General features: G+C 41.4%; 1 protein-coding gene across 1 annotated transcript in view; it reads left to right on the top strand.

The window, feature by feature from the left end:
* The window catches only part of LOC126248943 (leucine-rich repeat protein 1-like), a 123,636-nt gene that overhangs the window by 87,009 nt on the left and 8,677 nt on the right, over positions 1–27,950 (top strand). Inside the window, exons 4-5 of the mRNA XM_049950459.1 lie at positions 5,628–5,740; positions 9,823–10,050. Of these exons, the coding sequence (XP_049806416.1) occupies positions 5,628–5,740; positions 9,823–10,050 (341 nt within the window). The remainder of the gene's footprint in view (positions 1–5,627; positions 5,741–9,822; positions 10,051–27,950) is intronic.

Raw genomic sequence — 27,950 nt, forward strand, 5'->3', positions numbered from 1 at the left:
GTGCCATGGTCTGCTACTGTGTTTAATCACCACAGTTTATTTTGTCACACACAAGAATTGAGATTATTTTAGGTTGGCTTTGTAAAGGGTATTGCGCTTTGACATGTGAATTCCTTCTCTGTCATGAAGAACCTCCAGAATGTAACTCCTGTGATGTCACTATAACTGTGTTCCAAATTTTAGCTGAGTGGTGATTTGTTTGCTGATCCAGCGACATTAAATGGTTTAGTTGGAGATGTGCTCTCCACAATAAGAGATGGCTGGATCTATGTTGGACTGGTTTCAAAATTTTGAGAGTAATGAGGACTCATTCCCAACGTGTTAGGAGCAGATTTTATTGATTTGAGTGGTTGAGTACTTTCCATTTTTAATATTAGTGCTCAGCCAGCCATGTGTATCTGGGAAAATTTTTAGCAACTGTATCCAACTTACCTTCATTTCAAGAAGCAATGTCATATGTCGAAACTGCCATAATTTTAGTTAGGTTATAAATCATTTGCTTGAACATGTATGGTGTCACATGCACAGTCACTCATAATTTTATTCTTTGTTGTAATACACTAGTAATTTGACATTGTCAATGATTTTAGTTATTGAAAAAGTAACCTTTATGAATTTTAGACTCCTTCATCTAGTATAATTTTTAACCTGAGACACTATTGAGTGAGGTAGTGTTGGCTCTCTATAAGTCTTGCCCTCTCAGAAATTGACGAGATCACACACTGACAACAAACTACTAATTTATTTCCTTGTTACACTACCACACTGTTGTAAGGAATGACATCTTTGGTCATGTCATAAAATGCTCACATCCATATTTAACAAGAACCCTGATGAGCACCCCAATACCATCACCACCACGACGGTCATCACCATCATCTTTGTGTGTGCAAGAAGACTGTGTGGAGGGGAGGGTGACTAATAATATGTAATGACACCCTCCATTAGGATAAACTTGCAGCATTTTAGCCAAGTGAAAAAATTTGCAGAAAAGTTTAATTATGATGACCAGAATGGGCCACGTGTACTATGTGATTGAGACCAGCATTTTGCCACAACTTCTTGTTCATAAAACATGAATACGTGACAGAGCTGTTAGTTATGGAATGTATCATGTGACTTTATCATTAAATGTGCCTCTTCCACAAGATACAAAAGTAAATCAAAATCATCATTGTCATTCAGTATTGTTGGCTGGCAGACACTGACTGGTGGTTCAGCAACTTATTGGAAGTAAAAGTTTGTGCATATTGTACCCTTTTCTTTATGAAGTATAAGTGTTAAATTCCAGGATGTTTGTTTAATATAGATGATTGTGGGATCTGTAAGTAGAGCGTAGTGTTGCACATTGAGAAATAAGTAAGAGTATGAAACCCATTGTGGGCTCTTCAGTAACACCAATTGAATGTTCCTCTCCTGCAGATCACCATTAACAATATTTAGTGCATCATTTCTGAAGACAGTGTAGAGAGGTTTGGATTTTAACCCTTTACAGCAAATCCCAGTGATGTCACTGAATCAAATTCCGTAAGGTTGCAAGAAGCAAATAAACAGCATAGATTGAACAGCTACTTCCTGAAAAGGCATGACTTAACTCTGAACTGTTCTACTGTGAATAAACAATAACTTTTTAATAAGTGATGCACCGGGTTACTGTTTTCAGTGACCCGGTGGACTCCATCAACTGAATAATATGAGATTTGATCATTCATATTCTCAGAGAGTTGGACCTAGATGTGTGATTACCATACTGAGGAATATTTTGGAGACTTCTCCAATTGATGAACCTTGCAAAATGACATATTAATCCATGAACTAATGCAGTATTCAAGACATGACATCGCAAAAGCAAGAAGAAACCACGAAGAAAGACCTGCTCGAATTTTGTGCTTGTCACCTCTGCAGCATGACTCCTGTTACAGATGCCCATTAGGTGGCACCTCAAGCATTATTGGCTGGGTTTTACTGTGGCATTGATTTGCTACATTATTCAGGTCCTGATACGAATCTGTAACAGTTTACTTGTCTCATATGAAAGCAAAACAGCACCAGAGTTATCTACGGTTCCAACCATGAAGATGAATCACGCTAAAATTATCTGTTACAGCTGACGGCAACTCACAAATATATACCAGGAAAAGATTAGCCACGAGGAACACTCCGTGTTGCAGTACCCCAGTCAGATGCTACCTGATCTATTGGTATGTGACTATCTAAACCAAACTTTAGCTTCCTGCTGCTCAGAATAAGATTGAAACCTGTTAAATGTCTTACGACTAATACTCTAATACCCTAATTTGTTCAGCAGTGTACTATGACTTGCACAGTCAAATGTCATAAAAACAGTGGAACAAAATCAGCGAGATTTAGAGATACTCGCAGGAATACTGGCTATTTTTCTTCCCACATACCGCCTGCAAGTGGAACTGTAAATGGGAAGAGGGTTATAGTAATATTTATACTCTGTACACAATGTATGATGGCTTATGGTGTATAAATGCTGATGTTGATGTAAGTGTACATCAGTATATCAGGAATACATTGAAAAGAAATTGGTTAATTTCACCACCTGTTCATTTTGGAGGTGATGGTCTAAGAAAACACACATAGTCCAAACCAGTGCCGGCTCTGTGTGCATCACAGTAGTTGTCATTGGAGCCATTTCCATTTGCGCATTAACTTACTTCACAATACATTTGATACACAGCCAACCATTATGCTGAAACAGCCCAATAAATAGTATTTACTGTTCAGATTAAGGTTTTCATTAGTTTCCTTATATTACTTAAGGCAAATAAGATAGTTGTTTTTATTCCCAGTCTGAAACTGAACTCCTTTTCTGATAACCTCATCATTGATAGGGTATTAAACTCTAATCTACTGAAATGAGTTGTTCACTCTCCAGTGAAGTGTGCTGAATTGAAATTTCATGATAGATTAGAACCATATGTCAGACTGGGATTTGAACCCAGAACTTAGCCTTTTGTGAGCAGTCCCCTTATCAAATGAGCTCTCCAGGCATGAACTGAAAGCTGCCCCACAGCTTCACTGCTTCCAATATCACTCTCCTGCTTTCAAAAGTCCACAGAAGCACTACTGCAGATTCATTCTGGAAACAGTCCGCTACTTGTGGCTAACACATTTCTCCAAAACATCCTTTCTTCCAGGACTGCTGATGCAACAAGGTATGCAGGAGAGCCTCTGTGAAGTTTGGAAAGTAGGGAAATGTACTGCCAGAAATAAACCTGTGAGAGTAGGTTGCTGGTAAAAGCATTTCTCGTGAAAGGCAAGCCTCGGGGTTGGAGCCCAGATCCAGCACACAATTTTATGATACTCTTCCCTTACATTTTTTCCTTTGTCAGCCTGTACCACAGAAATAGCCAGCAGAACTTTCTTATCGTAAGTTTTCTCATTACTTTAGAAGTCCACCAGTCCATGCATAATAATTTTCATCACAATTGTCACATTGCTATCATTGTATTCTGCACTATAATCATTAGTCTAACTAGTTTTCAGACTGAATTGGTTGAGAAAGATGAAAAATGTTGGTTCTTTGCCTTTATGCAAATTTTTGCTGTCATCATTGTTAAATTAGCACACAGGAAAGCTGTTTCAAATTGGAAAACTATTTTTCTGCCATAGAATGCACATTTATTATAAGTTATGTTTTATGAATTCAAAATTTAGTAGACTTTTTTACCTTTTTTCTCGATCTAGCCGTTTTTTCTTTCCATGGCAGACACCACAACTAATGCTACTAATGCCACTAATTGAGAAAAAGCATGTAGTGTTTTGTTTCATAATTATGCTGTGATGTGATTAGAGAAATGAACAGAGTAGTGTAGACAGTTAAGTGACAGATATGCTGCAAATAATGCAGGCTACATGCAATTTTGGGTAGTAACAACTAAAACGAGGTAATGATTGCAGTTGGTCATTCATCATAATTCATCAGTAACAATACTTAACTAAACAAAATCAGACAATGGAAAATCCAGGATGGAATGATGACAGTATCATGAAAATGATTGGTGCTCACCATATAGCGGAGAATCTGAGTCGCACAGGCACAACAAAAAGACAGCTAAACAAGTAAGCCTCCCCCACCCTCCCTTTTGATCTAGCTGTTTTTTCTTTCCATGGCAAACATCACAATTAATGCTACTAATGTCACTAACTGGGAAAAAAGCATGTGGTGTTTTGTTTCACAATTATGCTGTCATATATTTCATACTTGTTACATTTGATAACGGTGACTGAGCTTCACTTAAACTAGTTGTGTAAACCTTCTGTAATTTACTGTGACTATGGCTTGACTACTGTACTAAAGTTAAATAAATCTGAAGGGAAAAAGTAATCTTTCGGTTAGAAGGCCTTCTTTTGAATTAGGTTATACATATACCCACACACATTCACACAAACACAACTCAAATGCACATTACCACTGTCTGTGACTGCCAAGGCCAGACTGTGAACAACAGGTGACCTAGATGCAAGACCTGTCCCATACCACCACCACCACCACCACCACCACCACCACCACCACCACCTACTCCAGTCCAGTCACAAGCATCACCTAACCATCAAAAGCAGGGCTACCTGTGAAACCAGTCATGTGATCTAACTAAAAGTGAAGCTGCAACCACTGTGCTGCATTTGACGTAGGCATGACAATCAACAATCTGTCTGTCTCTACCTGGATGGCCACCAACAAACTGTGGCCAAGAAACAACTGGACCATCCAGTTGCTGAGCATGTTGCCCAACACAACATTCTTTGTTTCGATGACTGCTTTACAGCCTGAGCCATCTGGATCCTTCTTACCAACACCAGCTTTTCTGAACTGCGCAGGTGGGAACTCTTCTGTAATATATCTTACATTGCTGTAACACTCCTGGCCTCAACCTCCATTAGTCACTGTCCTTCACCCATCTATCCCCTTCCCTGTTCCCACTCCAGCACTACACAACCTTCTATTCCACACAACCCCCCCCCCCCCCCCGCCCCGTCCAACCTCCTGGCTGTCTAGCTGTCCTTCCCTCTCCCCACATTGTTCCTATATGCTGTCAAAGGCAGAACTTTACCATCCTCCACCTTTGCCCTTCTATCCTTCCCTGTCCCAACCTCCACCTTACCTCCACCACCCAGACTACTTCCTACTACTTCCATCATGCGCTGTTGCTCGCAGAGACAGTGGTCATGTGTGTGAGTTTTGTTTGCGTCAGTGCTTGGCTAGCTGTCTTTTTGTTGTACCTGTGTCACACATACGTATTTAGATACCTGTTGCTAAAGGCTCATGAAGTGTATGATGATGAAACTCACTTTTTTGCGTGTACTCCGAAGTCTTGACGTAAGTACCATCCTCTAGGCAGACAGTATCAGTTTATGGAGGGAGGGAGGGAGAGAGAGAGAGAGAGAGAGAGAGAGAGAGAGAGAAGGAATATTTATCTGGCATTGTAAGGGGCAGATAATCTTCTGGTATTCATTTTGATTGTCTTAGTAACATATAATACCAAAAATTTACAATTATTGTAACGTATGTACACAGTATGTTTGCAATATTTCAATCTATTTTAAGAGTTTTTTGGACATATTTACTTATATGTGTTTATGTGTTTATTTTGCAGATTGCAGTATTACCTAATGAAATTCATCGCCTTCAGGCACTTGTTACTCTCAGACTGGACCATAATGAACTCAATACAATTCCACATACCATATCGAATTTGAAGAATTTGAGGTATGTTGTTTTGCTGTCATTGTATTGTATTGAAAACAACTGAATATTACCATTTTGTAAAGAATATAGAGCAGAGAGGAGATATGACCATAAATAAACCAAAGTTCTAATTACTTGTCTGTATCATTCTCGTGTATACAATTCATTATCTTTCTGCTGATCATAGCGTTCGTGATGTTTATCAAGTATTAATGTTATTAGGGCGACAAGGAATGCAAGGGCTGCTTCTTCCCCCACCCCCTACTTTCCTATCAGCTCTCGAAAAGCCCACTGTCTGTCAAGCCATAAGGCCATGCAGTTCCTTGTTTGAAATGGAAAAATTGGCTGCTGAACCACTTCTTCATCTGCAAAAAAAAGGTGGAAATCACTTGATGCCAAACCTGAACTGTAGCGAAGGTGAATGATCCACTACAGTTGAATCACTGAAGAAGTTGTATTGATGGAGCAACCTGCATCAGGCATTATACTAATCAAGGATGGATGGGCGATGTTGCAACCAAGAAAAACTGGTCTGCACTGGAATGTCATGGCTTGACTTTTTAACAGAATGGCTCGAAAAGCTGCTGCACTGCTACACCATTGTGAAAACTGTCGAGATAACTATTGGGGCTGTGTTGAAAAATAGTCAAGACATATAAACAGGGCGAGTATTTGTGTCTCATCGAGTCAGCAAAATATCTCAAAAACTGCACGTTGGATCAAAAAATGGAAAAATACATGTTCAGTAATGTAAAGTTGGAATATCCCATTTTTATTCTTGAGGAAAAAACTTGTTTCACAAAACGCCTACCATCCAGCTGACTTTAGGCTATCGATTATTCATATGATTTTAACCACATTCTAAGTTGATTTATGAATTAATCATAAGCTGAATTTTGTATGCGTGCATAGTGTATGTGCTGTCTCTGCCAGAGGAATCCTCGTAGCGTCTTGAAATAAACTTTCCTACAGGCAAAAGGGGATGGGGCTATACGTGCTGAGCGGAATAAAGCCGAATGGATAAATGCCACCAATTCTTCTCCATTCTCAGCGTGTTTCAGGGTTTAGAAGCAGTCTATACTGATGGCTCTATGGTTGCTGGTCACACTGGCTTTGCTTACATTTGTGCAAGGTGCAATTAACTCTGCTCCTTGCCGAACAGTGTGGACACTCGATGATCTTTGTCTTGACCTCGGGTCACGTTGGGATCCCGGGAAATGAACTCACTGATGGCTGGCCAAATTTGTTACCGGCTATCTGTCTCTTGAGATCAGTATTCTGGAATCAGACCTTTGATCAACGTGTGCTGTCAAGTTCTAAGGATTTGGAATGTGAAATGGTATACTCTGTCATTGTCGAATGATCTAAGGGTGATAAAGGACACAACAAGTTTGTGGAGATTCTCTATGCAGGCCTCTCACAAGGACTCCATCATCCTTTGCTGGCTATGCATCGGATGACTCATGATCATCTCCTCCATCACAAGGATACACCCCTTTGTCTCTGTGGTACCTGCGTGATTGTGGTTCACATTTTGCTGGACTGTCCTAATCCTAACCTAGCCGCCCTGCAGTGGACCCTTAATCTTCCTGATCCAATACCCCTGGTGTTAGTAGACGATGCCTAAGCAGCTGAATTGGTTTTACGGTTTATTCATGAAGGGGTTTTTTACCATTCTCTCTATGCCTCAGCCTTGTTGTCCCATTGAGGAGTTGGCAAGGTGCCCTGTTGCCTCCTTTACCCCAATTGGGTGGTGGCTCTCTGGGCTTGATGGTCTGCCGCAGCCCTGTCCGTGTTGCTAGTCTTTTCTGGGTATTGTTGAGTGTGGTGCATATGGTAAGTGACAAAGGTATGTCCCCTATCACACTTTCTGCCTTTGGAGGCCTCTGGCTGCTCCCTGCATGGTGCACCTCTCCCTGTTTCTTCCATTCTCCCCATTTCTTCTTCCTCGTTCATCTTTCTAGGCTTTGTTGAACTTCGGTACACCTTGGGGTTTTCTTTTCTTGGGTTTCATGCACTAGGCCCTTCTTTGGTGTGTAGTTATGTTTACTTGCCTGTTCCTGGTAGGAGAGACTGATGACCTTGTAGTTTGGTGCCTTCCATTGAAAACTTTGTTAATGAGACTGCTTGATGTCCGTATAACAAAGCAAAGAGGCTCTATAATGAATCTCACATTCGGACCAGAAATATAATAGAAAGGTGTTTCGGTGTTTGGAAGTGAAGATTTTCAGTGTTTGTCACTAGACATGAGAGTTATCGTAAACTACATCTAACCGTGACTATTATTGTTGCTTGTGCTGTATTACACAATATAGCTCAGAAACAAGGAGAAGACGAGCCTCCTCTAATGCCAAATACCACCTTAGAAACTTACAAAGTTTATGCTTCAGCCTGATTGAAGACGATTTCACACAACTGTGGAATCATATCGTGCTACAACCGAAAAAATTGTTTGGCATCTGTACTTACAAATTTTATAAAAAAAAAATTAAATACAATAATATGCTGTTACAGTATAAAAGATATTATTTGTTTACAAATCTTTGTTCTCTTTGTTTTCTTTTCTTTTTTTCTTTCATATTCAGTAGTTCCATTTTCCATTCATGTTCTAACTACTTCCACTCGTGGCTTTCTCTTTCCCATTCATGTCTTTCCCTTTACCATTCCCATTGATGTCTCTCTTTAGTGTGATTTTCCTTTTCCTGTATAAAACACGTTTCTGCTGTGCAGTGTGCCTTTATTAGCATTCTCAATTTTCCTTTTTGTTTTTCCTTTTTTTTTAAGGCCTGTCCTCAACCGTTAGGTTGGGACTAGTAACAGAGTTGAGGTGTGCAGGAGAGCAGAATGACAATATGTGTTCAGGTTTTTGTAAACCCACTGCTCGTTTCTTTCACAGTATCTAAAATTAAAATACAGAATTAGCTAACAGTTCATTAGAATATTTAAAAGACAGTGGTGTAAGGTTTTAGTTCTTTAAAGTGACAGATGATGACAAAAACATAAAACACTGACCAAATTGAATTAAATCATAACAAAAAAGGTACCTACTGCATCTCCATCGTATGGATTATCCAGTCCAACAGCACTAGTACCCATTAAGCCCAGTAGCATTTCTGTATTTTTTGTCATGTTTGGTGGTTGGTATAGTATCCCCTACTGTTTATAAAATTTCCTTCTTTTCATTTGCTATTTCCTTTTTAACCTTTTTCTTCATTTTATCATTCTTATCCCTTATATTTTTACAGGTCTTTTGTTATCACTCATAGCTTCAAACAACTCACCGACTTCATCCCACGTTTTGCTTTTCTGCTCTCATGTTACAGCATTGGTTTTCTTATTTCAGTGATGTGATGTTTTTCCTATATAATTTTAAGTAGAATTTCTTCTTCCTTAGGAGAAAAATTAACCTGCCTTAGCCTCTATTTACTGTTCGCCATTGTATCAAATTGTGTATAAGACGAATTTCTTTCACAAAACTTTCAAAACCATGAAAACAACTGATGATGATAATATGTATACCATAAACGTTTACCAACTGCTAGAAATGTTATATAGATTTATTAGCTGCCAGTAAAACTAAACCAATAGAATGTAAGAAAAGTGAAATTATTGTAACTTTACTCTGACTGTAAAGTTTACTTGAGGCTACTTACTACTCTTACTTTGTTGGACATTGTAAGAACAGGCCTTAGCTGTTCTATAGGTAAAACAACCTTGTTCCGTGATCAGTGGGGAAAAAGATACAGTGTGAAAATACCATGCTTTATTTTTTGTGTTTCGCATACTTAACTGTGATTATACAAATCCTGTTATATTGTATATCAGATGATCGGTCTTCATAATCTTGTACTAACAATGTTTACTTACAGTTTGACAACGCAGCATTATTTAAGCACACTACACTCGCTGTCTAATTCTTGAGAATCATTGAACAACAATATTTTTAAAAGTATTTTAGTTTTACTCTCAAGCATTTTTAAACCAGAAGCTATGTGTTTTGTGTTGTAAAAGTTATAGGGTGTCTGGATCCATAAGAATTACCTTGAGAATTGAATTACAAAGCTGTAATTAATGATTCATTATTTTTTTATATAATTTTCCAGGTGCCTCTCTCTCAGTGACAACATCATCATATCATATCCATATTCAGTCCGTTTTTTGAGACATGTAGCATTTGATGTATCAAACAATAAACATGTTTTTCCGGGTCCCTTACCTCATGACACGGATTGGAGCCGAGCAATTAGAAGTGAGAAGGAACTTTCTCTGGCACGCTATACAGGAATGCACAGCCTTAAGGAACTAGCAAGCAGAGTTCTGTTTGATAAAAGGTAAGTCTGTCTCTCTCTCTCTCTCTCTCTCTCTCTCTCTCTCTCTCTCTCTCTCTCCCTCTCCCTTCCCTCCACACCCCCTCTCCCCTCCTTCCCTCCACCCCCCCTCTCCCCTCCTTCCCTCCACCCCCCTCTCCCCTCCTTCCCTCCACCCCCCTCTCCCCTCCTTCCCTCCACCCCTCTCCCTCTCCCCTCCTTCCCTCCACCCCTCTCCCTCTCCCCTCCTTCCCTCCACCCCTCTCCCTCTCCCCTCCTTCCCTCCACCCCTCTCTCCCTCTCCCCTCCTTCCCTCCACCCCTCTCTCCCTCTCCCCTCCTTCCCTCCACCCCTCTCTCCCTCTCCCCTCCTTCCCTCCACCCCCCTCTCCCTCTCCCCTCCTTCCCTCCACCCCCCTCTCCCTCTCCCCTCCTTCCCTCCACCCCCCTCTCCCTCTCCCCTCCTTCCCTCCACCCCCCTCTCCCTCTCCCCTCCTTCCCTCCACCCCCCTCCTTCCCTCCACCCCCCTCTCCCTCTCCCCCCATCCCTCCACCCCTCTCTCCCTCTCCCCCCTTCCCTCCACCCCTCTCTCCCTCTCCCCCCTTCCCTCCACCCCTCTCTCCCTCTCCCCCCTTCCCTCCACCCCTCTCTCCCTCTCCCCCCTTCCCTCCACCCCTCTCTCCCTCTCCCCCCTTCCCTCCACCCCTCTCTCCCTCTCCCCCCTTCCCTCCACCCCTCTCTCCCTCTCCCCCCTTCCCTCCACCCCTCTCTCCCTCTCCCCCCTTCCCTCCACCCCTCTCTCCCTCTCCCCCCTTCCCTCCACCCCTCTCTCCCTCTCCCCCCTTCCCTCCACCCCTCTCTCCCTCTCCCCCCTTCCCTCCACCCCTCTCTCCCTCTCCCCCCTTCCCTCCACCCCTCTCTCCCTCTCCCCTCCACCCCTCTCCCCTCCACCCCTCTCCCCCTCTCCCCTCCTTCCCTCCACCCCTCTCTCCCTCTCCCCTCCACCCCTCTCTCCCTCTCCCCTCCTTCCCTCCACCCCCCTCACCCCTCCTTCCCTCCACCCCCCTCACCCCTCCTTCCCTCCACCCCCCTCACCCCTCCTTCCCTCTCCCCTCCTTCCCTCCACCCCCCTCACCCCTCCTTCCCTCCACCCCCCTCACCCCTCCTTCCCTCCACCCCCCTCACCCCTCCTTCCCTCCACCCCCTCTCCCTCCCTCCACCCCCTCTCCCTCACCCCTCCATCCCTCCACCCCCTCTCCCTCACCCCTCCATCCCTCCACCCCCTCTCCCTCACCCCTCCATCCCTCCACCCCCTCTCCCTCACCCCTCCTTCCCTCCACCCCCTCTCCCTCACCCCTCCTTCCCTCCACCCCCTCTCCCTCACCCCTCCTTCCCTCCACCCCCTCTCCCTCACCCCTCCTTCCCTCCACCCCCTCTCCCTCACCCCTCCTTCCCTCCACCCCCTCTCCCTCACCCCTCCTTCCCTCCACCCCCTCTCCCTCACCCCTCCTTCCCTCCACCCCCTCTCCCTCCCCCCTCCTTCCCTCCACCCCCTCTCCCTCCCCCCTCCTTCCCTCCACCCCCTCTCCCTCCCCCCTCCTTCCCTCCACCCCCCTCTCCCTCCCCCCTCCTTCCCTCCACCCCCCTCTCCCTCTCCCCTCCTTCCCTCTCCCCTCCTTCCCTCTCCCCTCCTTCCCTCTCCCCTCCTTCCCTCTCCCCTCCTTCCCTCTCCCCTCCTTCCCTCTCCCCTCCTTCCCTCTCCCCTCCTTCCCTCTCCCCTCCTTCCCTCTCCCCTCCTTCCCTCTCCCCTCCTTCCCTCTCCCCTCCTTCCCTCTCCCCTCCTTCCCTCTCCCCTCCTTCCCTCTCCCCTCCTTCCCTCTCCCCTCCTTCCCTCTCCCCTCCTTCCCTCTCCCCTCCTTCCCTCTCCCCTCCTTCCCTCTCCCCTCCTTCCCTCTCCCCTCCTTCCCTCTCCCCTCCTTCCCTCCACCCCCTCTCCCTCTCCCCTCCTTCCCTCCACCCCCCTCTCCCTCTCCCCTCCTTCCCTCCACCCCCCTCTCCCTCTCCCCTCCTTCCCTCCACCCCCCTCTCCCTCTCCCCTCCTTCCCTCCACCCCCCATCCCCCTCTCCCCTCCTTCCCTCCACCCCCCATCCCCCTCTCCCCTCCTTTCCTCCACCCCCCTCTCCCTCTCCCCTCCTTTCCTCCACCCCCCTCTCCCTCTCCCCTCCTTTCCTCCACCCCCCTCTCCCTCTCCCCTCCTTTCCTCCACCCCCCTCTCCCTCTCCCCTCCTTCCCTCCACCCCCCTCTCCCTCTCCCCTCCTTCCCTCCACCCCCCTCTCCCTCTCCCCTCCTTCCCTCCACCCCCCTCTCCCTCTCCCCCCCTTCCCTCCGCCCCCTCTCCCTCTCCCCCCCTTCCCTCCGCCCCCTCTCCCTCTCCCCCCCTTCCCTCCGCCCCCTCTCCCTCTCCCCCCCTTCCCTCCGCCCCCTCTCCCTCTCCCCCCCTTCCCTCTGCCCCCTCTCCCTCTCCCCTCCGCCCCCCTCTCCGCCCCCCTCTCCCTCTCCCCTCCGCCCCCTCTCCCCTCTCCCTCTCCCCTCCGCCCCCTCTCCCTCTCCCCTCCTTCCCTCCACCCCCTCTCCCTCTCCCCTCCTTCCCTCCACCCCCTCACCTCCTTCCCTCCACCCCCTCCCCTCCTTCCCTCCACCCTCTCCCCTCCTTCCCTCCACCCTCCTTCCCTCCACCCCCCACACCTCCTTCCCTCCATCCGCCCCCCCTCCTTCCCTCCACCCCCCTTCCCTCCACCCCCCCTCCCCTCCTTCCCTCCACCCCCCTCTCCCTCTCCCCTCCTTCCCTCCACCCCCCTCTCCCTCTCCCCTCCTTCCCTCCACCCCCCATCCCCCTCTCCCCTCCTTCCCTCCACCCCCTCTCCCTCTCCCCTCCTTTCCTCCACCCCCTCTCCCTCTCCCCTCCTTTCCTCCACCCCCCTCTCCCTCTCCCCTCCTTTCCTCCACCCCCCTCTCCCTCTCCCCTCCTTTCCTCCACCCCCCTCTCCCTCTCCCCTCCTTCCCTCCACCCCCCTCTCCCTCTCCCCTCCTTCCCTCCACCCCCCTCTCCCTCTCCCCTCCTTCCCTCCACCCCCCTCTCCCTCTCCCCTCCTTCCCTCCACCCCCCTCTCCCTCTCCCCCCCTTCCCTCCGCCCCCTCTCCCTCTCCCCCCCTTCCCTCCGCCCCCTCTCCCTCTCCCCCCCTTCCCTCCGCCCCCTCTCCCTCTCCCCCCCTTCCCTCCGCCCCCTCTCCCTCTCCCCCCCTTCCCTCCGCCCCCTCTCCCTCTCCCCCCCTTCCCTCTGCCCCCTCTCCCTCTCCCCTCCGCCCCCCTCTCCGCCCCCCTCTCCCTCTCCCCTCCGCCCCCTCTCCCCTCTCCCTCTCCCCTCCGCCCCCTCTCCCTCTCCCCTCCTTCCCTCCACCCCCTCTCCCTCTCCCCTCCTTCCCTCCACCCCCTCACCTCCTTCCCTCCACCCCCTCCCCTCCTTCCCTCCACCCTCTCCCCTCCTTCCCTCCACCCTCCTTCCCTCCACCCCCCACACCTCCTTCCCTCCATCCGCCCCCCCTCCTTCCCTCCACCCCCCTTCCCTCCACCCCCCCTCCCCTCCTTCCCTCCACCCCCCCTCCCCTCATTCCCTCCACCCCCCCTCCCCTCATTCCCTCCACCCCCCCTCCCCTCATTCCCTCCACCCCCTCCCCTCCACCCCCTCCCCTCCTTCCCTCCACCCCCCTCCCCTCCACCACCCCTCCCCTCCCTTTCCATAACTGCAATTATTTTAAAAGTGAACTTCAATTCTCCAACCAACTTCAGCCAAAAATTTTTGTTTAAAGACACTAAATATTTACTTGTTGTTTACGATTAGAGAGGAAGCACTGTCTTCACTGGTATATGCTGTAAATGGATAGTCATCATACAGTTTAATGCAGTATATGTTAATGTGTCACTAGTCTAACGCAATCACTATATTGGTAGCACTAAACCGATTAATCAGACACAAACTTAGAATGTGGATTATGATACCTTATTAGGGAATAGGGTAATATACCAGATTAAAATGAACATCATCTTCATGAAGAGACAGATGAAAGGGCCAATTATATTAGTTTAAGACAGGCCTGTTCAAGAGCTGGATGAGCAAGAGCACTCATGCCTTCTCTGCCTGAGCAGTGAGCACCCATGTAAAATTCACTAGTCAGACACCATTACATAGTGCAGGGGAAGGGCAAACAAGTGCCATCGGGAACATGCCTTCAGAGGAATGACCGTAGTTAATTTTGGCATAGTCCTGATGTGAATGTATATACTAACTGCACAGTGCTTAAGTGGGAGAACAGCTCTGTTTCAATAGCTAAAAAGTAGTTTGATGGCTGGGTTAAGAACATTGAAGCATAGGTCAGACACACCAACACCATTTTACAGCACGTCGCTACACGATGCCTTATATGTTTATGGTATGTGATTGTGTCGAGATGCTTAGTATGCTTCAAACAGTGTGTACACACCCTGGGACAGCCGGGAAAAATTTTTTCATCCGGAAGAAATCCAGGAAAAATGCAGGAACTTCTTAGAATTCTGGAGATTTCTCATTGTTTTAGTTCTCAGTTAAATTTTTTAAATTTTGACAGCTAATAACTGATGCTGTAACAAAGAATTTTACTTTAGCCCACTACTGCAAAATAATAATGCAACTGTGAAAGATAAATGAGAGAATAACACCGAAATAAAGCTTCAGCTCCAAAGAAAATGCGCCTTTTACAACGACAAAACATAGTGTACACACAGACATCTGTCGACAGCTAAATATGCCAAGGACTTTGCAACACTTTGTAACAACTAACTGCTTTTGGCTATTTTACGAAAAAGTAAGTGCTTGACAGAGCATGTATTCAGCCACGTAACCTACAAAATTTCCGATGTACAGCAGTGAAATTTATAATCGTGCTTGCCAGAAATATTCAGCTGCTGCATTTCAAGCTGTGATGTTGTGATCCTGCCTAACTAAACCCTCAGAAAAAAATGCAAAAACTTTTTGACGAAAAATATTATATGTGAAAACTTAGCTTTTCTTGTTGCTGTATGTATGCATATTAATTTAAGCCATTAACATTTCTTATTTGTGTGTTCATGCTACTTAACAATGATGTTATTGGCTGGCGAGATCATGTGACGTGTGCTATAATTGGCTGACAAAAGTGTCACACATTCTAGATTTCAGTGCTTTGGAAATTACCATGCTGTATTCGGTGGAATTTGCGTTATACTTTGGTAATACGAAGATATGCACTGTAAATGATGTTATGCATCAAAGATCTTTACAAAACGTGTTGTTTTTTGCTGGGTTTCATTTCCTAAAGTGCTGGAAAGTTCTAAGCCGATGTATAAAACCCTTCATTATTCAAAGAATTGATGAGGGAAAGTACATTGTTACTTAACACAGAAACAATTGTACTTTCACCCGGGAAAAACACTATCTTTAACTGGGAAATCTGGAAAAATCCGATAACTTTTCTTTTTTTTCTTGTCTGTATATACATCTCTTGTACGTATATACATCCTGTTCAAAGCTCTGTACACAACAAAAATATTCAGTTTACAAAGGCATTACAATACCACACACAGAAGGTGAAGAGCAAGAAACAGAGGTGCAAAAATTAAAGAAAGTTCTGTTATGAGATGTGACGGAAGTAAGTATTCATCATATACAAGCAGAGAATTAAATGACTGAATAATTTTACTCAATGGTTTCACTATGACAATACATGTTTGTTCTCAGAAGGAACACTCAAAAAATGCACCTGCAGTTCGAGCAAGTTACCATATAGCTTTTCAGATCTACAAAGCAATTGCAGTTCCACTGAAGCAGAGTAGACATGTTTTGTGTCTGCAGCTGAGCATATAGCTCCTGGGAGACATGAAGAGTTTCAGTTGGTTAGTTTTTGTCATTGAATAATTCCACACAGAACTGAAGAAATAGCTAATAACATCTTAGGAAAGGTAACGGTTCTTAAAAAATATATCATTATCAAGCTTATTGGCATTGTCAACCAGGAGATACATGATCTGTTGTAAATTTTTTATTTATGTTGGGGTTTGAAAACCCATGAAATCAGGATCACACATGTAATCTCTCTTAATTGGATTAATTACTAGTTTTGGCTAACAATCTAGCAACTTTCAGATCTAAAATGTAGAACATATTTTTTCTCATTTTAGCAACACAAAACAGCTTACAGAACTGTGCATAACATTGCCACAGGGTTCAGTAGTATACACACCAATTAATTACAAAATACATCCACAAAACATTCTTGATTAGTGTTGGTGCCATTACAGCTTCACACATCGTCAAAATCTCTCTCAAAATGATTACAACCACACAAGGTAAATTAAAAACAGCTTTTCATAATTCATGGCCAGTGTAATTGAAAGATGGTCATAATACTGAAAATGTACATTAATATAGAGAAGAGGTGGTGAAAATAAATCAATATTTCTATAAAGAACTATCCACTAAAATGAATATGTGTAAAAGATATTGTCTTACCAAAGGCATTATGTAGTTACCAACTCAGTAGCTGACACAGTCAGTATTTACATCATTTTGTAAGAGATCATATATATGTTGCTGTGACATGCTACATGTGAATAGTGTGACTTTGATGTAATACTTTACAATGATACTTTACAACGGATTGCTGGCATTAGCCCCTGTCTCAAAATATTTTTACTTTTATTTTTAATACATGTCTCCACAAAGAGAGAAATTATAAGGAACATCGCTAATATGCAATACTGTGAGCCACAATTGAGTTGAACCTAATGGTAGACAATTTGCTCTTGCCTCGTGTACTGGCATTTGCTCAACAAGTCGTTAGAAATCCCCTGCAAAAATATTGACCCATTCTGCCCCTATAGCTGTCCATAATGGCGAAAGTGTTGCAGGTGCAGGATTTTGTGCACAAACTGACCTCTTTATTCTGACCCATAAATGTTCAATCAGATTCATTTCAGATGATCTGGGTAGCCAAATCATTCGTTTGAATTGTTGAGAATTTTCTTCAAACTACTCATGGACAATAGTGGCGTGGTGACATGACACATTGTCATCCATAGAAATTCAATCATTGTTTGGGTACATGAAGCCCATGAATGGCTGCAGATGGTCTCCAAGTAGCTGAACATAACCGTTTAGTCAATTATTGGTTCAGTTGAGCCAGAGGATGCAGTCAAGTCCATATAAACACAGCAGACACCATTATGGAGCCATCGTCAGCTTGCACAGTGCATTGTTGACAATTCAGGTCCGTGGCTTCGTTGGGTCTGCACCACACTCGAACCTACCATCAGCTTCTACCAACTGAAATCGGGACTCATGTGACCAGGCCCCAGTTTTCCAGTGGTCTAGGGTCCAATCAGTATGGTCTTGAGCCCAGGAGAGGTGCTGCAGACTATGTTGTACAGTTAGCAATGGCACTTGCTTTGGTCGTCTGCTGCCATAGCTCATTAATGGTAAATTTTGTCCCTCTGCCTCAGCAGATAATTTCTCTGTATGTACCACATTGATTTCTGCGGTTATTTCACAGTGTTGCCTGTCTGTCAGCACTGACAGCTCCACGCAAACGCCGCTGATTTCTGTTATTAAGTGAAGGCTGTCAACCACTGTGCTGTCTGTGGTGAGAGGTAATGCCTGAAATTTTGTACTCTGGGCACACACTTGACATTGTGGACCTCAAAATATTGAATTCTCTAATGGTTTCCAAAATGGAATGTCCCATACGTCTAGCTCCAATTACCATTCCACCTTCAAAGTCTGTTAATTCCCGTCATGCTGCCATAATCCCATCAGAAAACTTTTCACAGGAATCACTTGAATACAAATGACAGCACTGCCGACGCACTGCCCTTTATACCTTGGGTACACAATACTACTACTGCCATCTGTATATGTGCTTATTGATGTCCGATGACTTTTGTCACATCACTGTATGTATTTGTAACTAACTTTGTACCATACTGTATCATACAGCTGGCATTCCCACTCTTAAGAGAAAAACCTTACAAAATTGGGCTTTGTACAATTCCTCAAATGCGTCAGTGATATTTAGTAGTAGTAGTAGTAGTAGTAGTAGTCCACATGTAGGTGGTAGCATTGCCCAAGGCCTGCGTTCAAATTGGTAGAAGGTGGAAGCTATTGCAATGTAATTATCTTCCTAAGACAAGGCATAAAATAATATTTATGTATCTGTGTATTGTACATGCTGTAAATATGTGGGATTGAATATTTTTAATATTCAAGGGCTTGGCGTGATTATACTGATACTGTGGCTATTGGCAACCATTGAACCGTAATTAATTGTATAATTACATTGCTAGTAGGCTTATTTACTTCTCTGAACTTCCATAGGCATGTAAAGCTTATTAGTATGTAATATAGACTACTAGCAACTATCACTCATAAATATTGAATCTGTTATCATTTATGGCGAAAGTAATAAAATTTCCCAGGATCTAGGTTATACCAAGATGTACTCTCTGAACTTCCATAGGTATAGGCAGCGTATAAATATTTATTACCTACTACCAGCAACCACCTCTTGTAAACATCACATCAATTATCATCCAAAGCCAAATTAGTAAAGTTGCCTGAAGTGTAGGTTGTAATAGTATGTAATATGAAAAACAATACATTTCTCCAGGACAGGGTATAATATGATACATCTGTAATACGTACTAACAGCAACTACTGCTCACAAAGATCGAATCAGTTATCATTCAAGGCCAAAATAGAAAAGTTACCCAAGGCCTAGGTTAGAACAGGGCATTGTAGGAGTGTCAGTATGACTGAACCATTCTCCAGAATGACTTATAATATTGTAAATATGTATTAAGGCAAGGGAGTAATCATCAAAATATTAACTTGAGTGGTGGTGTCCTATGTCTAGGCTGTAGAATGTGAGAGATACAAACCAATGTGATTAGTTTATCTGAAACCAAGTAAAAACATAATGTTCCCGTGTGCCCACAGTTTACATAATGTATATTGTATTAGAAAAGGGACATAATAGAAGTTGAAGGCTGCATGTGATGTCTTGGTTGTTGGTCTGTATTAATTAAAGCAACATAGTATTGATTTGTTGTTCTTTTGTTATTTGTGTTCATGAGTCTTTTCTGGTGTGTAAGATGTATACATCCTTGGTTGTACTCCGGTATGTAAGATATATAAATCCATGGTTGTATTATCAGCATCTAGCATTCAGCTAGAACAACTCAGATAGTCATTTGGCATCTAAAGTGTGAAGTTGGCCAAGTTCTAGGATATAGCAGGTATACGACTAGACAGCAATGTGGTACCATATCTATCTGAAATACTATGAAATATTTCAAAGGCACATTATACATATGAATACATTACTGTACTAATGTCATGTAGTATTCTTATGATCAAATGAAATTGTCACTCTCAGTCTTGGTTCTAAAGTTACCTGACGTCTAGGTTGTGTATACATGATAGATTAGATTGTGCATCAAAATATTCGAGGACTGAGAAATAAAATTAATGAATTAACTATCTGCGTAGATGAATTAGAGCCTTCAAACCCAACTGACATAATCTGCCTCTCTGAACATCATGTGACCACTGGTATAGAACTTTTAAGTGTTACAGGGTTTAGGTTAGCATCTCACTTTTGTAGATCAGAAATGGAGAAAGGAGGAGTTGCCACATTCATTAGGAACTGCCATAAATTTAAGAACATAGACATTAATAAATTTTGCCTAGAACAGCATATGGAAGCATGTGCAACAGAATTAGAATTTCCCAAAAAATCCTTCATAATATTAAGTGTATATCGAGCACCTGCAGGTAACTGTAATCTGTTTGTAAACAACCTTGAAGCTGTACTGGCCCATTTAACAACCAAAAACAAAGAAATAGTAGTTGCTGGTGACTTCAATGTAGATTTCCTTAAAGACTCTCCCAATAAGAACTTGTTTGGGTTAGTAACACTATCATTCAACTTAATTCAAACTGTAAAGTTCCCCACTAGGGTAGCCAGTTGCTCACAAACAGCCATTGATAATATCTTTATAGAAAAGTCCAATGAACAAAATTATATTACAAAATGGCCTCTCAGACCATGACATGCAGTTCCTTCTGTTAAATGTTAATACTGAACAGGATATAAAATCTGTTAAATCTGAGCTCAAGAGGGTAATCAATAAGCCAAAAATTGATTATTTTAGGACACTCCTCAGAGACATTCACTGGACTGATGTTTACAGTGCTCATGGCATGAATGAAAAATATAACACTTTTGCTAATGAAGTGCTTACCTTATTCGAACACTGTTTTCCCCCAAAACTTAACAAGGTTAGAGCAAAGTCTACAAAAAAAGCCATGGATTACTCAAGGAATAGGGGTATCTTGTAAAACAAAAAGAAAACTGTATCTGTCAATCCGAAACAGTTCCGATGTTGATGCTATAGCACATTACAAGAAATACTGCAAAATATTAAAGACTGTAATATAGATGTCAAAGCAAATATATTACAAGGAAAAGATAGTCATATCAGATAGCAAAATAAAGACAATATGGGATATAGTGAAGGAGGAGACTGGTAGAACCAGACATGAAGAGGAACAAATAGCATTAAGAGTAAATGATACATTGGTGACAGATGTGTATAGTGTTGCAGAACTTTTTAATAAACATTTTATAACTGTCACCGAAAAGATGGGGTTGTCAGGTTCTGTAGATGCTGCTATGGAATACCTCGGACCAGAAATTTCAAGCAACTTCCATAGTATGAATTTGACCCTCACTACCCCAACAGAAATAATGTCCATCATAAAATCTTTAAAATCAAAAACATCTAGTGGGTATGATGAAATATCAACAAAGTTAATTAAAGAATGTGATTCTGAGCTAAGTAACATATTAAGCTATCTGTGTAACCAGTCATTTATCAGTGGAATATTTCCTGAATGGCTGAAATATGCTGAAGTTAAGCCACTGTTTAAGAAGGGAGTTAAAGAAATAGCATCAAATTTCCGTCCAATTTCACTGTTGCCAGCATTCTCAAAAATTTTCGAAAAAGTTATGTACAGTCGGCTTTATAACCATCTTATCTCAAATAACATACTGTCAAAGTCACAGTTTGGATTTCTAAAAGGTTCTGATATTGAGAAGGCTATCTACACTTGCAGTGAAAATGTGCTTAATTCATTAGACAAAAAATTGCAGGCAACTGGTATATTTTGAGATCTGTCAAAGGCATTTGACTGTGTAAATCACAATATCCTTTTAAGTAAACTAGAGTATTATAGTGTAACAGGAAATGCTGCAAAATGGTTCAAATCTTATATCTCTGGCAGGAAACAAAGGGTGTTATTAGGAAAGAGACATGTATCAAGCTATCAGGCATCATCCAACTGGGAACTAATTACATGTGGGGTCCCACAAGGTTCCATTTTTGTGTATATCAATGACCTTTCATCAGTAACATTACTAGATGCCAAGTTCGTTTTGTTTGCCGATGATACAAACATTGCAATAAATAGCAAATCAAGCGTAGTCTTAGAAAGATCACCTAATAAAATATTTGTGGACATTAATCACTGGTTTCTAGCCAATTCTTTGTCACTAAACTTTGAAAAAACACACTACATGCAGTTTAGAACTTGTAAGGGGTGTCCCACGAGTATATGTCTAACATACGATGACAAGAAGATAGAAGAAGCAGACAGTGTTAAATTCTTGGGATTACAGCTTGATAATAAATTCAACTGGGAGGAGCACACCACAGAACTGCTGAAGCGTCTTAACAAATCTCTGTTTGCAATGCGAATTTTGTCAGACATAGGGGATATAAAAATGAAAAAGCTGGCATACTATGCTTACTTTCATTCCATAATGTCATATGGGATTATTTTTTGGGGTAATTCATCGAGCCAAGCTAAAGTTTTCCGGGCACAAAAACGTGCAGTAAGAGTTATATGTGGTGTGAACTCAAGAACATCCTGCAGAAGCCTGTTTAGGGAACTAGGGATACTAACTACTGCTTCCCAATATATTTATTCCTTAATGAAATTTGTCATTAAAAATATATCACTTTTTCAAACCAACAGCTCAGTTCATGGATATGAATGTATATAACTTCTGGGCAATTTCAGTGCAGTAATGTGTTCATTGTAAATGTGTGTGTGTGTGTGTGTGTGTGTGTGTGTGTGTGTGTGTGTGTGTGCGTGCGTGCGTGCGTGCGTGCAAGTACAATCTAACTTCTGCACCATTTCAGTGTAGTAAAGTGTTCATTGTAAATAAGTATTATAGTAGTTGTATTATATGTTTATTACCTTATAAATAAATAAAAAAACTTTTTTTATTTTAAATTCAGTGCATTAGTATTTGTAAAATGACTTTCATATAGTGTTCATTAAAAAATGACGATCATTCCACTTGGGACCTGTGGAATGGTACATTAGCTTATTTGTTTGAGTTGGAAATATTTGTCATGTATTGTTGTTTTTCTGACATGTTCCACATCCTGGAGGACCTCCTCACTACGGATCAATTGGAATGAAAGTAAATCTAATCTAATCTAAAAAGAGAATAATGATACATTATAATGATACAGAATAATGGCAGACTGTATTGAGTCACAGAAACTCATCAAATACTTATAAAGTTATGATTGAACTCTAATTGATTGATCAGTATCCAATCTGGTATACCTTCACTATGACTGCAAATCTCTCTGTCCTCTAAAAAATCAATTTTTATGTCTTTGGAGACATTATGCAAAATCTTCGTTTTTGTTTGTCATGAACAGTATGGTGCATTGTTTTCAAATGGGTGCCAGAGGCTGAATATTATTCTTATACATATGTTCGTAGAATCTTATGTTAAATGTGCGGTCTGTTTGATCTATGTATACCTGCTTGCAATTTCCACAATTAAGATGCTTAATTCCTGAGTTTTCATGTTAATTCTTTCTGGACATATTTGATGCCGATGACAAAATTTCAGGGTATTATCAGTTCTGAAGGCTATTATGATATTAGGTTTTTTGAAGGACACCACTCAATATGACAGTTACGGTTCATATTTTGATGATTACTCTCTTGCCTTAATACAGATTTATAATATTATATGTCATCCTGGGTGAATGGTTCAGATGTGTTGTTTCTCCTATTATGTCGTGTTATAATCCATGCCTCGGACAATTTTTCTACTTTGACCTTGAATGATAAGTGATTCGATCTTTGTGAGCACTAGTTGCTGGCACTATGTATGACATATTTATAAGCTGCATATACCTGTGGAAGTTCAGAGAGTACATCCTGGTATAACCTAGATCCCGGGCAACTTCAATACTGTGATGATAAATGATAATTGATTTAGTCTTTACAAGTGCTAGTTGCTAGTAATCTACCCTACATATTTATAAGCTTTACATGCCTACGGAAGTTCAGAGATGTAAGTAAGTGCACTAGCAATGTAACTGCAGAATGAATTATGGTTCAGTGGTTGCCAATAGTCAAGGTATCGGAATACTGACAACTAGCCTTTGAATATTAAAAATATTCAATCCCATGTATATACTGCACAAGAAAATATTCATTCCCATGTATTTACTGCAAATCTAATACAGAGATATATAAATATTGTTATTAGGTCTTGTCTGAGGTTGCAGTGGTTTCCACCTTCTATCGATTTGAATTTAGGCTTTGGACAATGCAACCACCTACATGTGGACAACTGCTGTGACTAATAGTCACCGATGCACTTGAGAATTTGTATAAAGTCTGATAATGTAAAGTTTTTCTCATAAGAGTGGCAATGGCAACTGTGTTGTAGATTATGGTACAAAGTTAGTTACAAATACATATATTTCTGTTGATGGATGTTGAGCAATGGTACATCGAATATATATGATTACAATAAATTCAAGGAACCTAAGTATTGCACTTTGATGTATACACTTGATAAGCATGCAGCCACAGACCTGTATGCAGTTATTATTTTTTTTATAATCTCTGTATATTACTTACTTTGTCAGACATTTTGTATTTTTTCATTTTAATAAACTGAATCTGTTGTTGTTATCTAGTACCACTGCTAAGGCATAAAAATTGTCAGATGTCATTTCGACTTCCATTATGATTCATACTGTTGCAAATGAGCGAAGCTCCTTAAACCACGTTCATTATTAAGACATACAGCATAACAAGTTTTAAAAAATACTGTTCTTTCATGGTGTTCATTGTCATAGATATTACCTCCTTTTCAGTTTAATGACTGTATAATCTGTTGTTATTATAGTACCATCACAATTACAGAAAAATTGTCTATCCTTAGTTTCACCTCAGTTGTGGCTCACAGTGTTACAAATTGACCATGTTCCTTATAATTTCTTTCTTTGTGGAGAAATGTATTAAAAGTAAAAATAGTATCAAAATGCTAAAGTATTATGTAAAATTAAATAGCTTGTTTTATATGAAGTCAGCAGATTCCTATCATGCTAGTGATTATCGTAAAACTTCTGTTGGTGTAACAGTAAGACGAGCTGTACTGATATCAACTATTTAATTTTCATTAAATTTGCACCTTGTTCCTTAAATTGTTAATAGGCATATAATTTTATGTAAGTTATATAACCAACATAGCAGTCTTCGTCTCAAGAAATGTTTCAAAACCTAGAGACTGTCAGTCGGCATTTCCCCACAGTACCTGCAACACATATGTACACTATGTATATGTCAAATGTCGTGTCTCCTGTATGCTGTAATGGACATCAGCTGCCCCACTATTCACATGTACCACATTACAGCAACACATGTATGGTGATCTCTATTACAAAATGATGTAAACACTGATTGTGTCAGCTGCGAAGTTGTAACAACATAACACCTTTGGTAAGACGATATATTTTACATATTGTCATTTTAGTGGATAGTTTTTTATGCAAATATTGTTTTATTTTCACTACATCTTCTCAATATTAATGTATATTTTCGGTTTTATAACCATCATTCAACTACACTGGCTGTGAACGATGGAAAGCTGTTTCTAATTGTATCATGTGTGGATGTAGTTATTGTAAGAACGATTTGACTGATGGCTGAAGCCATAACAGCATCCACTAGTCAAGAATGTTTTATCGATGTATTTTGTAATTAATTGGTGTGTATACTACTGAACCCTGTGGCAATGTTATGCACAGTTCTGTAAGCTGTTATGTGTTGCTAACAGGAGGAAAAAATCTGTTTTGCATGTTAGATGTGAAGATGGCTAAATTGTTAGCCGAAACTCATAATTAATCTGGACTTCTTGCGTTTTCAATTCCTAACATAAAAAAATAAAATAAAATTGCTTTTTCATTGGCATTGGATAAATGCATATACGTTTCAGACTGCTCAATTGGCAGTGTAGTGTCATCACTAGAGAAGACTATCTGGACTTGGCTCTGATGAAACGCATTACAACGAGGGCAGGTATTCTCTCTTTGGTGTGAGGGAGTGTTGCAAATATGGGTTTGCAATAGAAGAAACTCACGTCTATGACTATGTGCGGTGCAGTGGTTATGATTGGGCGAAATATGTTCCGTGGCCTCTTTATGAGAGATGCTGAAATCGTTGCCCGTCCACATGAGATTTTTCCAATACATTGCATTCTCCATTAAGAGAACTTACGTGCTAGAAATGTGAACATGAGGGAAGTGAAGAGCATGACTTGTACAATAAATTTCATCTGCACTCGTGCTCTGAAACATCGCCAGTTCAAAGTATTTCTGGAAGACATGGGAAGCACTTATGGTGATGCATCATTTCACAGTGAAATATGTTGGCTGAGTCGATGTAAAGTCATTAAGAATTTTTGAGCTTTCGAGTGAAATATATATATTTATGGACATGAGTGGCAACCTGTTGCTGAATTGAGAAACAAACGGTGGACAGTAGGTGTGACCTTCCTCAGTGACATTACATACCATATGAATGTTTTGAATTTATCACTACTTGGCATATACTTGTTAATTTCAGAGATGTATGACTGTATTTAGGGCTTTAAGATGAAACTCTGTTTGTGGAATAGACAGCTAGGAAATGGGAACATGCTCATTTTTCCAAGTCGTCATCTGTAACTATAGAAGGAGACAGGTATTTTGAACAGCATCACAATATACTCGGCGATCTTCTCCACGAAATTTAGGTCTGTTTCCAGAATTTGAGAAGTTAAACGAAAAGTTTAATGTCTTTTCACTTTTTCAATTGACATAGGCCTGTGGAAACTGAGCTGCAGGTAGAACTTACAGACCTACAGTGTAACAGGCAGTTGCGCGACAAATTTAGTAATAAAATTAATCTTGCAGACTTTCATAAAAAACATTTCCTCAAGACAAAATTCCACAAATTTACAAGTCTGCAGCTACAGTTAAATGGATGTTTGAATCAACATACTTATCAGAGGAGATTTTTTTCTGCTATGAAGAGAGCAAAATCTACCGAAAGAAGTTCACTAACATACGTAAATTTGAGGGGAGCCAGAATGATGAAAATGACAAAATTAACGTTTTTTGTTTTTTATTTTTCATTATAAAATTATTTGGAGTTTTCTGAATAAAACAAATCAAGTTTCACCCTTCTAAGTGAATTCTAACTGATTAAGAAAGACTAAGAGGTGCAGGAAGAAGAGAGAAAAGCCTACAACATGCAGCAAAATGGAAGAAAAGACCAGTGAAAAGGAAACTAACACTGTAAAAAGAAGAGGATGCTGATAATCCATCATATGGGGCGCCATTTGCCGTAACTTTAAAATTTTCATCTGTGGGGAACATTTTCTCAAAACCTGCTTACAGCATATCAATGAAATTTATACAAAATATTGATTAGCTTCTTTTCCTTCATTTTTATAACAAATTGTAAAAAAATATTGTATAATTTAAGAGATATAGAAGAAAAAGTGCAAAATTTTAGAGAGAAAAAATAAGCATCTGTTTAAAAAAATTGTAAAACAGAAACCAATAAATATTTCTTAACATAGCGTTATAACTTTGTAGAGAAATATTCACTGAACATGTGGTCCAAATTTCAGAGCAATATGTTTAATGGTTTAAAAAAAAAAAGAATGTTCCTTCTATTTGCTAAAATTAACATGGAGGAGATGGATCGTTCTGGCTCCCCTTAAAACCTTGTCTTCTGATTAGGAGTGATCAAAAAGTGATACCAGATATTGATGCTTTAGGGTAAAAGAAAATATGTAATATTTTTATTTTTAAAATTTAAATAAAATGGTTATGAAATACAAACCTGTCAGTTTAATTTTGCTCTAAAACAGCAGTCATCATAGATCTGCATCAGTTGTAAGAAACATCATGTTCCGTAATTAGTTGCCCCCATGTTCTTGACTTCATCATAGTGTTAAATTACAATATGCTGTAGAATCTTTAGACGGTATGATGTTCCACTGCCGCCCCCCTCACTGCTCCTTACCCATCATGTGTTTGCTGTGAGCTGGCCAGTTGCTCAGCTCGTACAAACAATCGGTGAACAGGCATTGTCTAAAAAATGGATCAGAGAAACAGTTAAAAAAATACCTAGAGATAGTTGAAGTTGTTGTAGTAATATTAGTAGTAGTACTATATTGTTATCTTCAGTCTGAACATAAATCCGATGTGCCTTTCCATGTTAGTCTGTACTTTGCAACCAATATCTTTTGAACCTGCTTGCTGCAGTCCAGTCTTCATTTCCCTTAGCAATTTTTACCCCACACACTTTCCTGCATAACAAAATTATACTTTTTGTGGTGCTTCAGGGCATGTTCTTTAAAACCAGTTCTGTCTGGTAGTCATAATTTACCACAAATATTTTTTTCTCTTCTGTACCTCTT

This window comes from Schistocerca nitens, chromosome 3, assembly GCF_023898315.1.
Source record: "Schistocerca nitens isolate TAMUIC-IGC-003100 chromosome 3, iqSchNite1.1, whole genome shotgun sequence".
Classification (NCBI taxonomy): Eukaryota; Metazoa; Arthropoda; class Insecta; order Orthoptera; family Acrididae; genus Schistocerca; species Schistocerca nitens.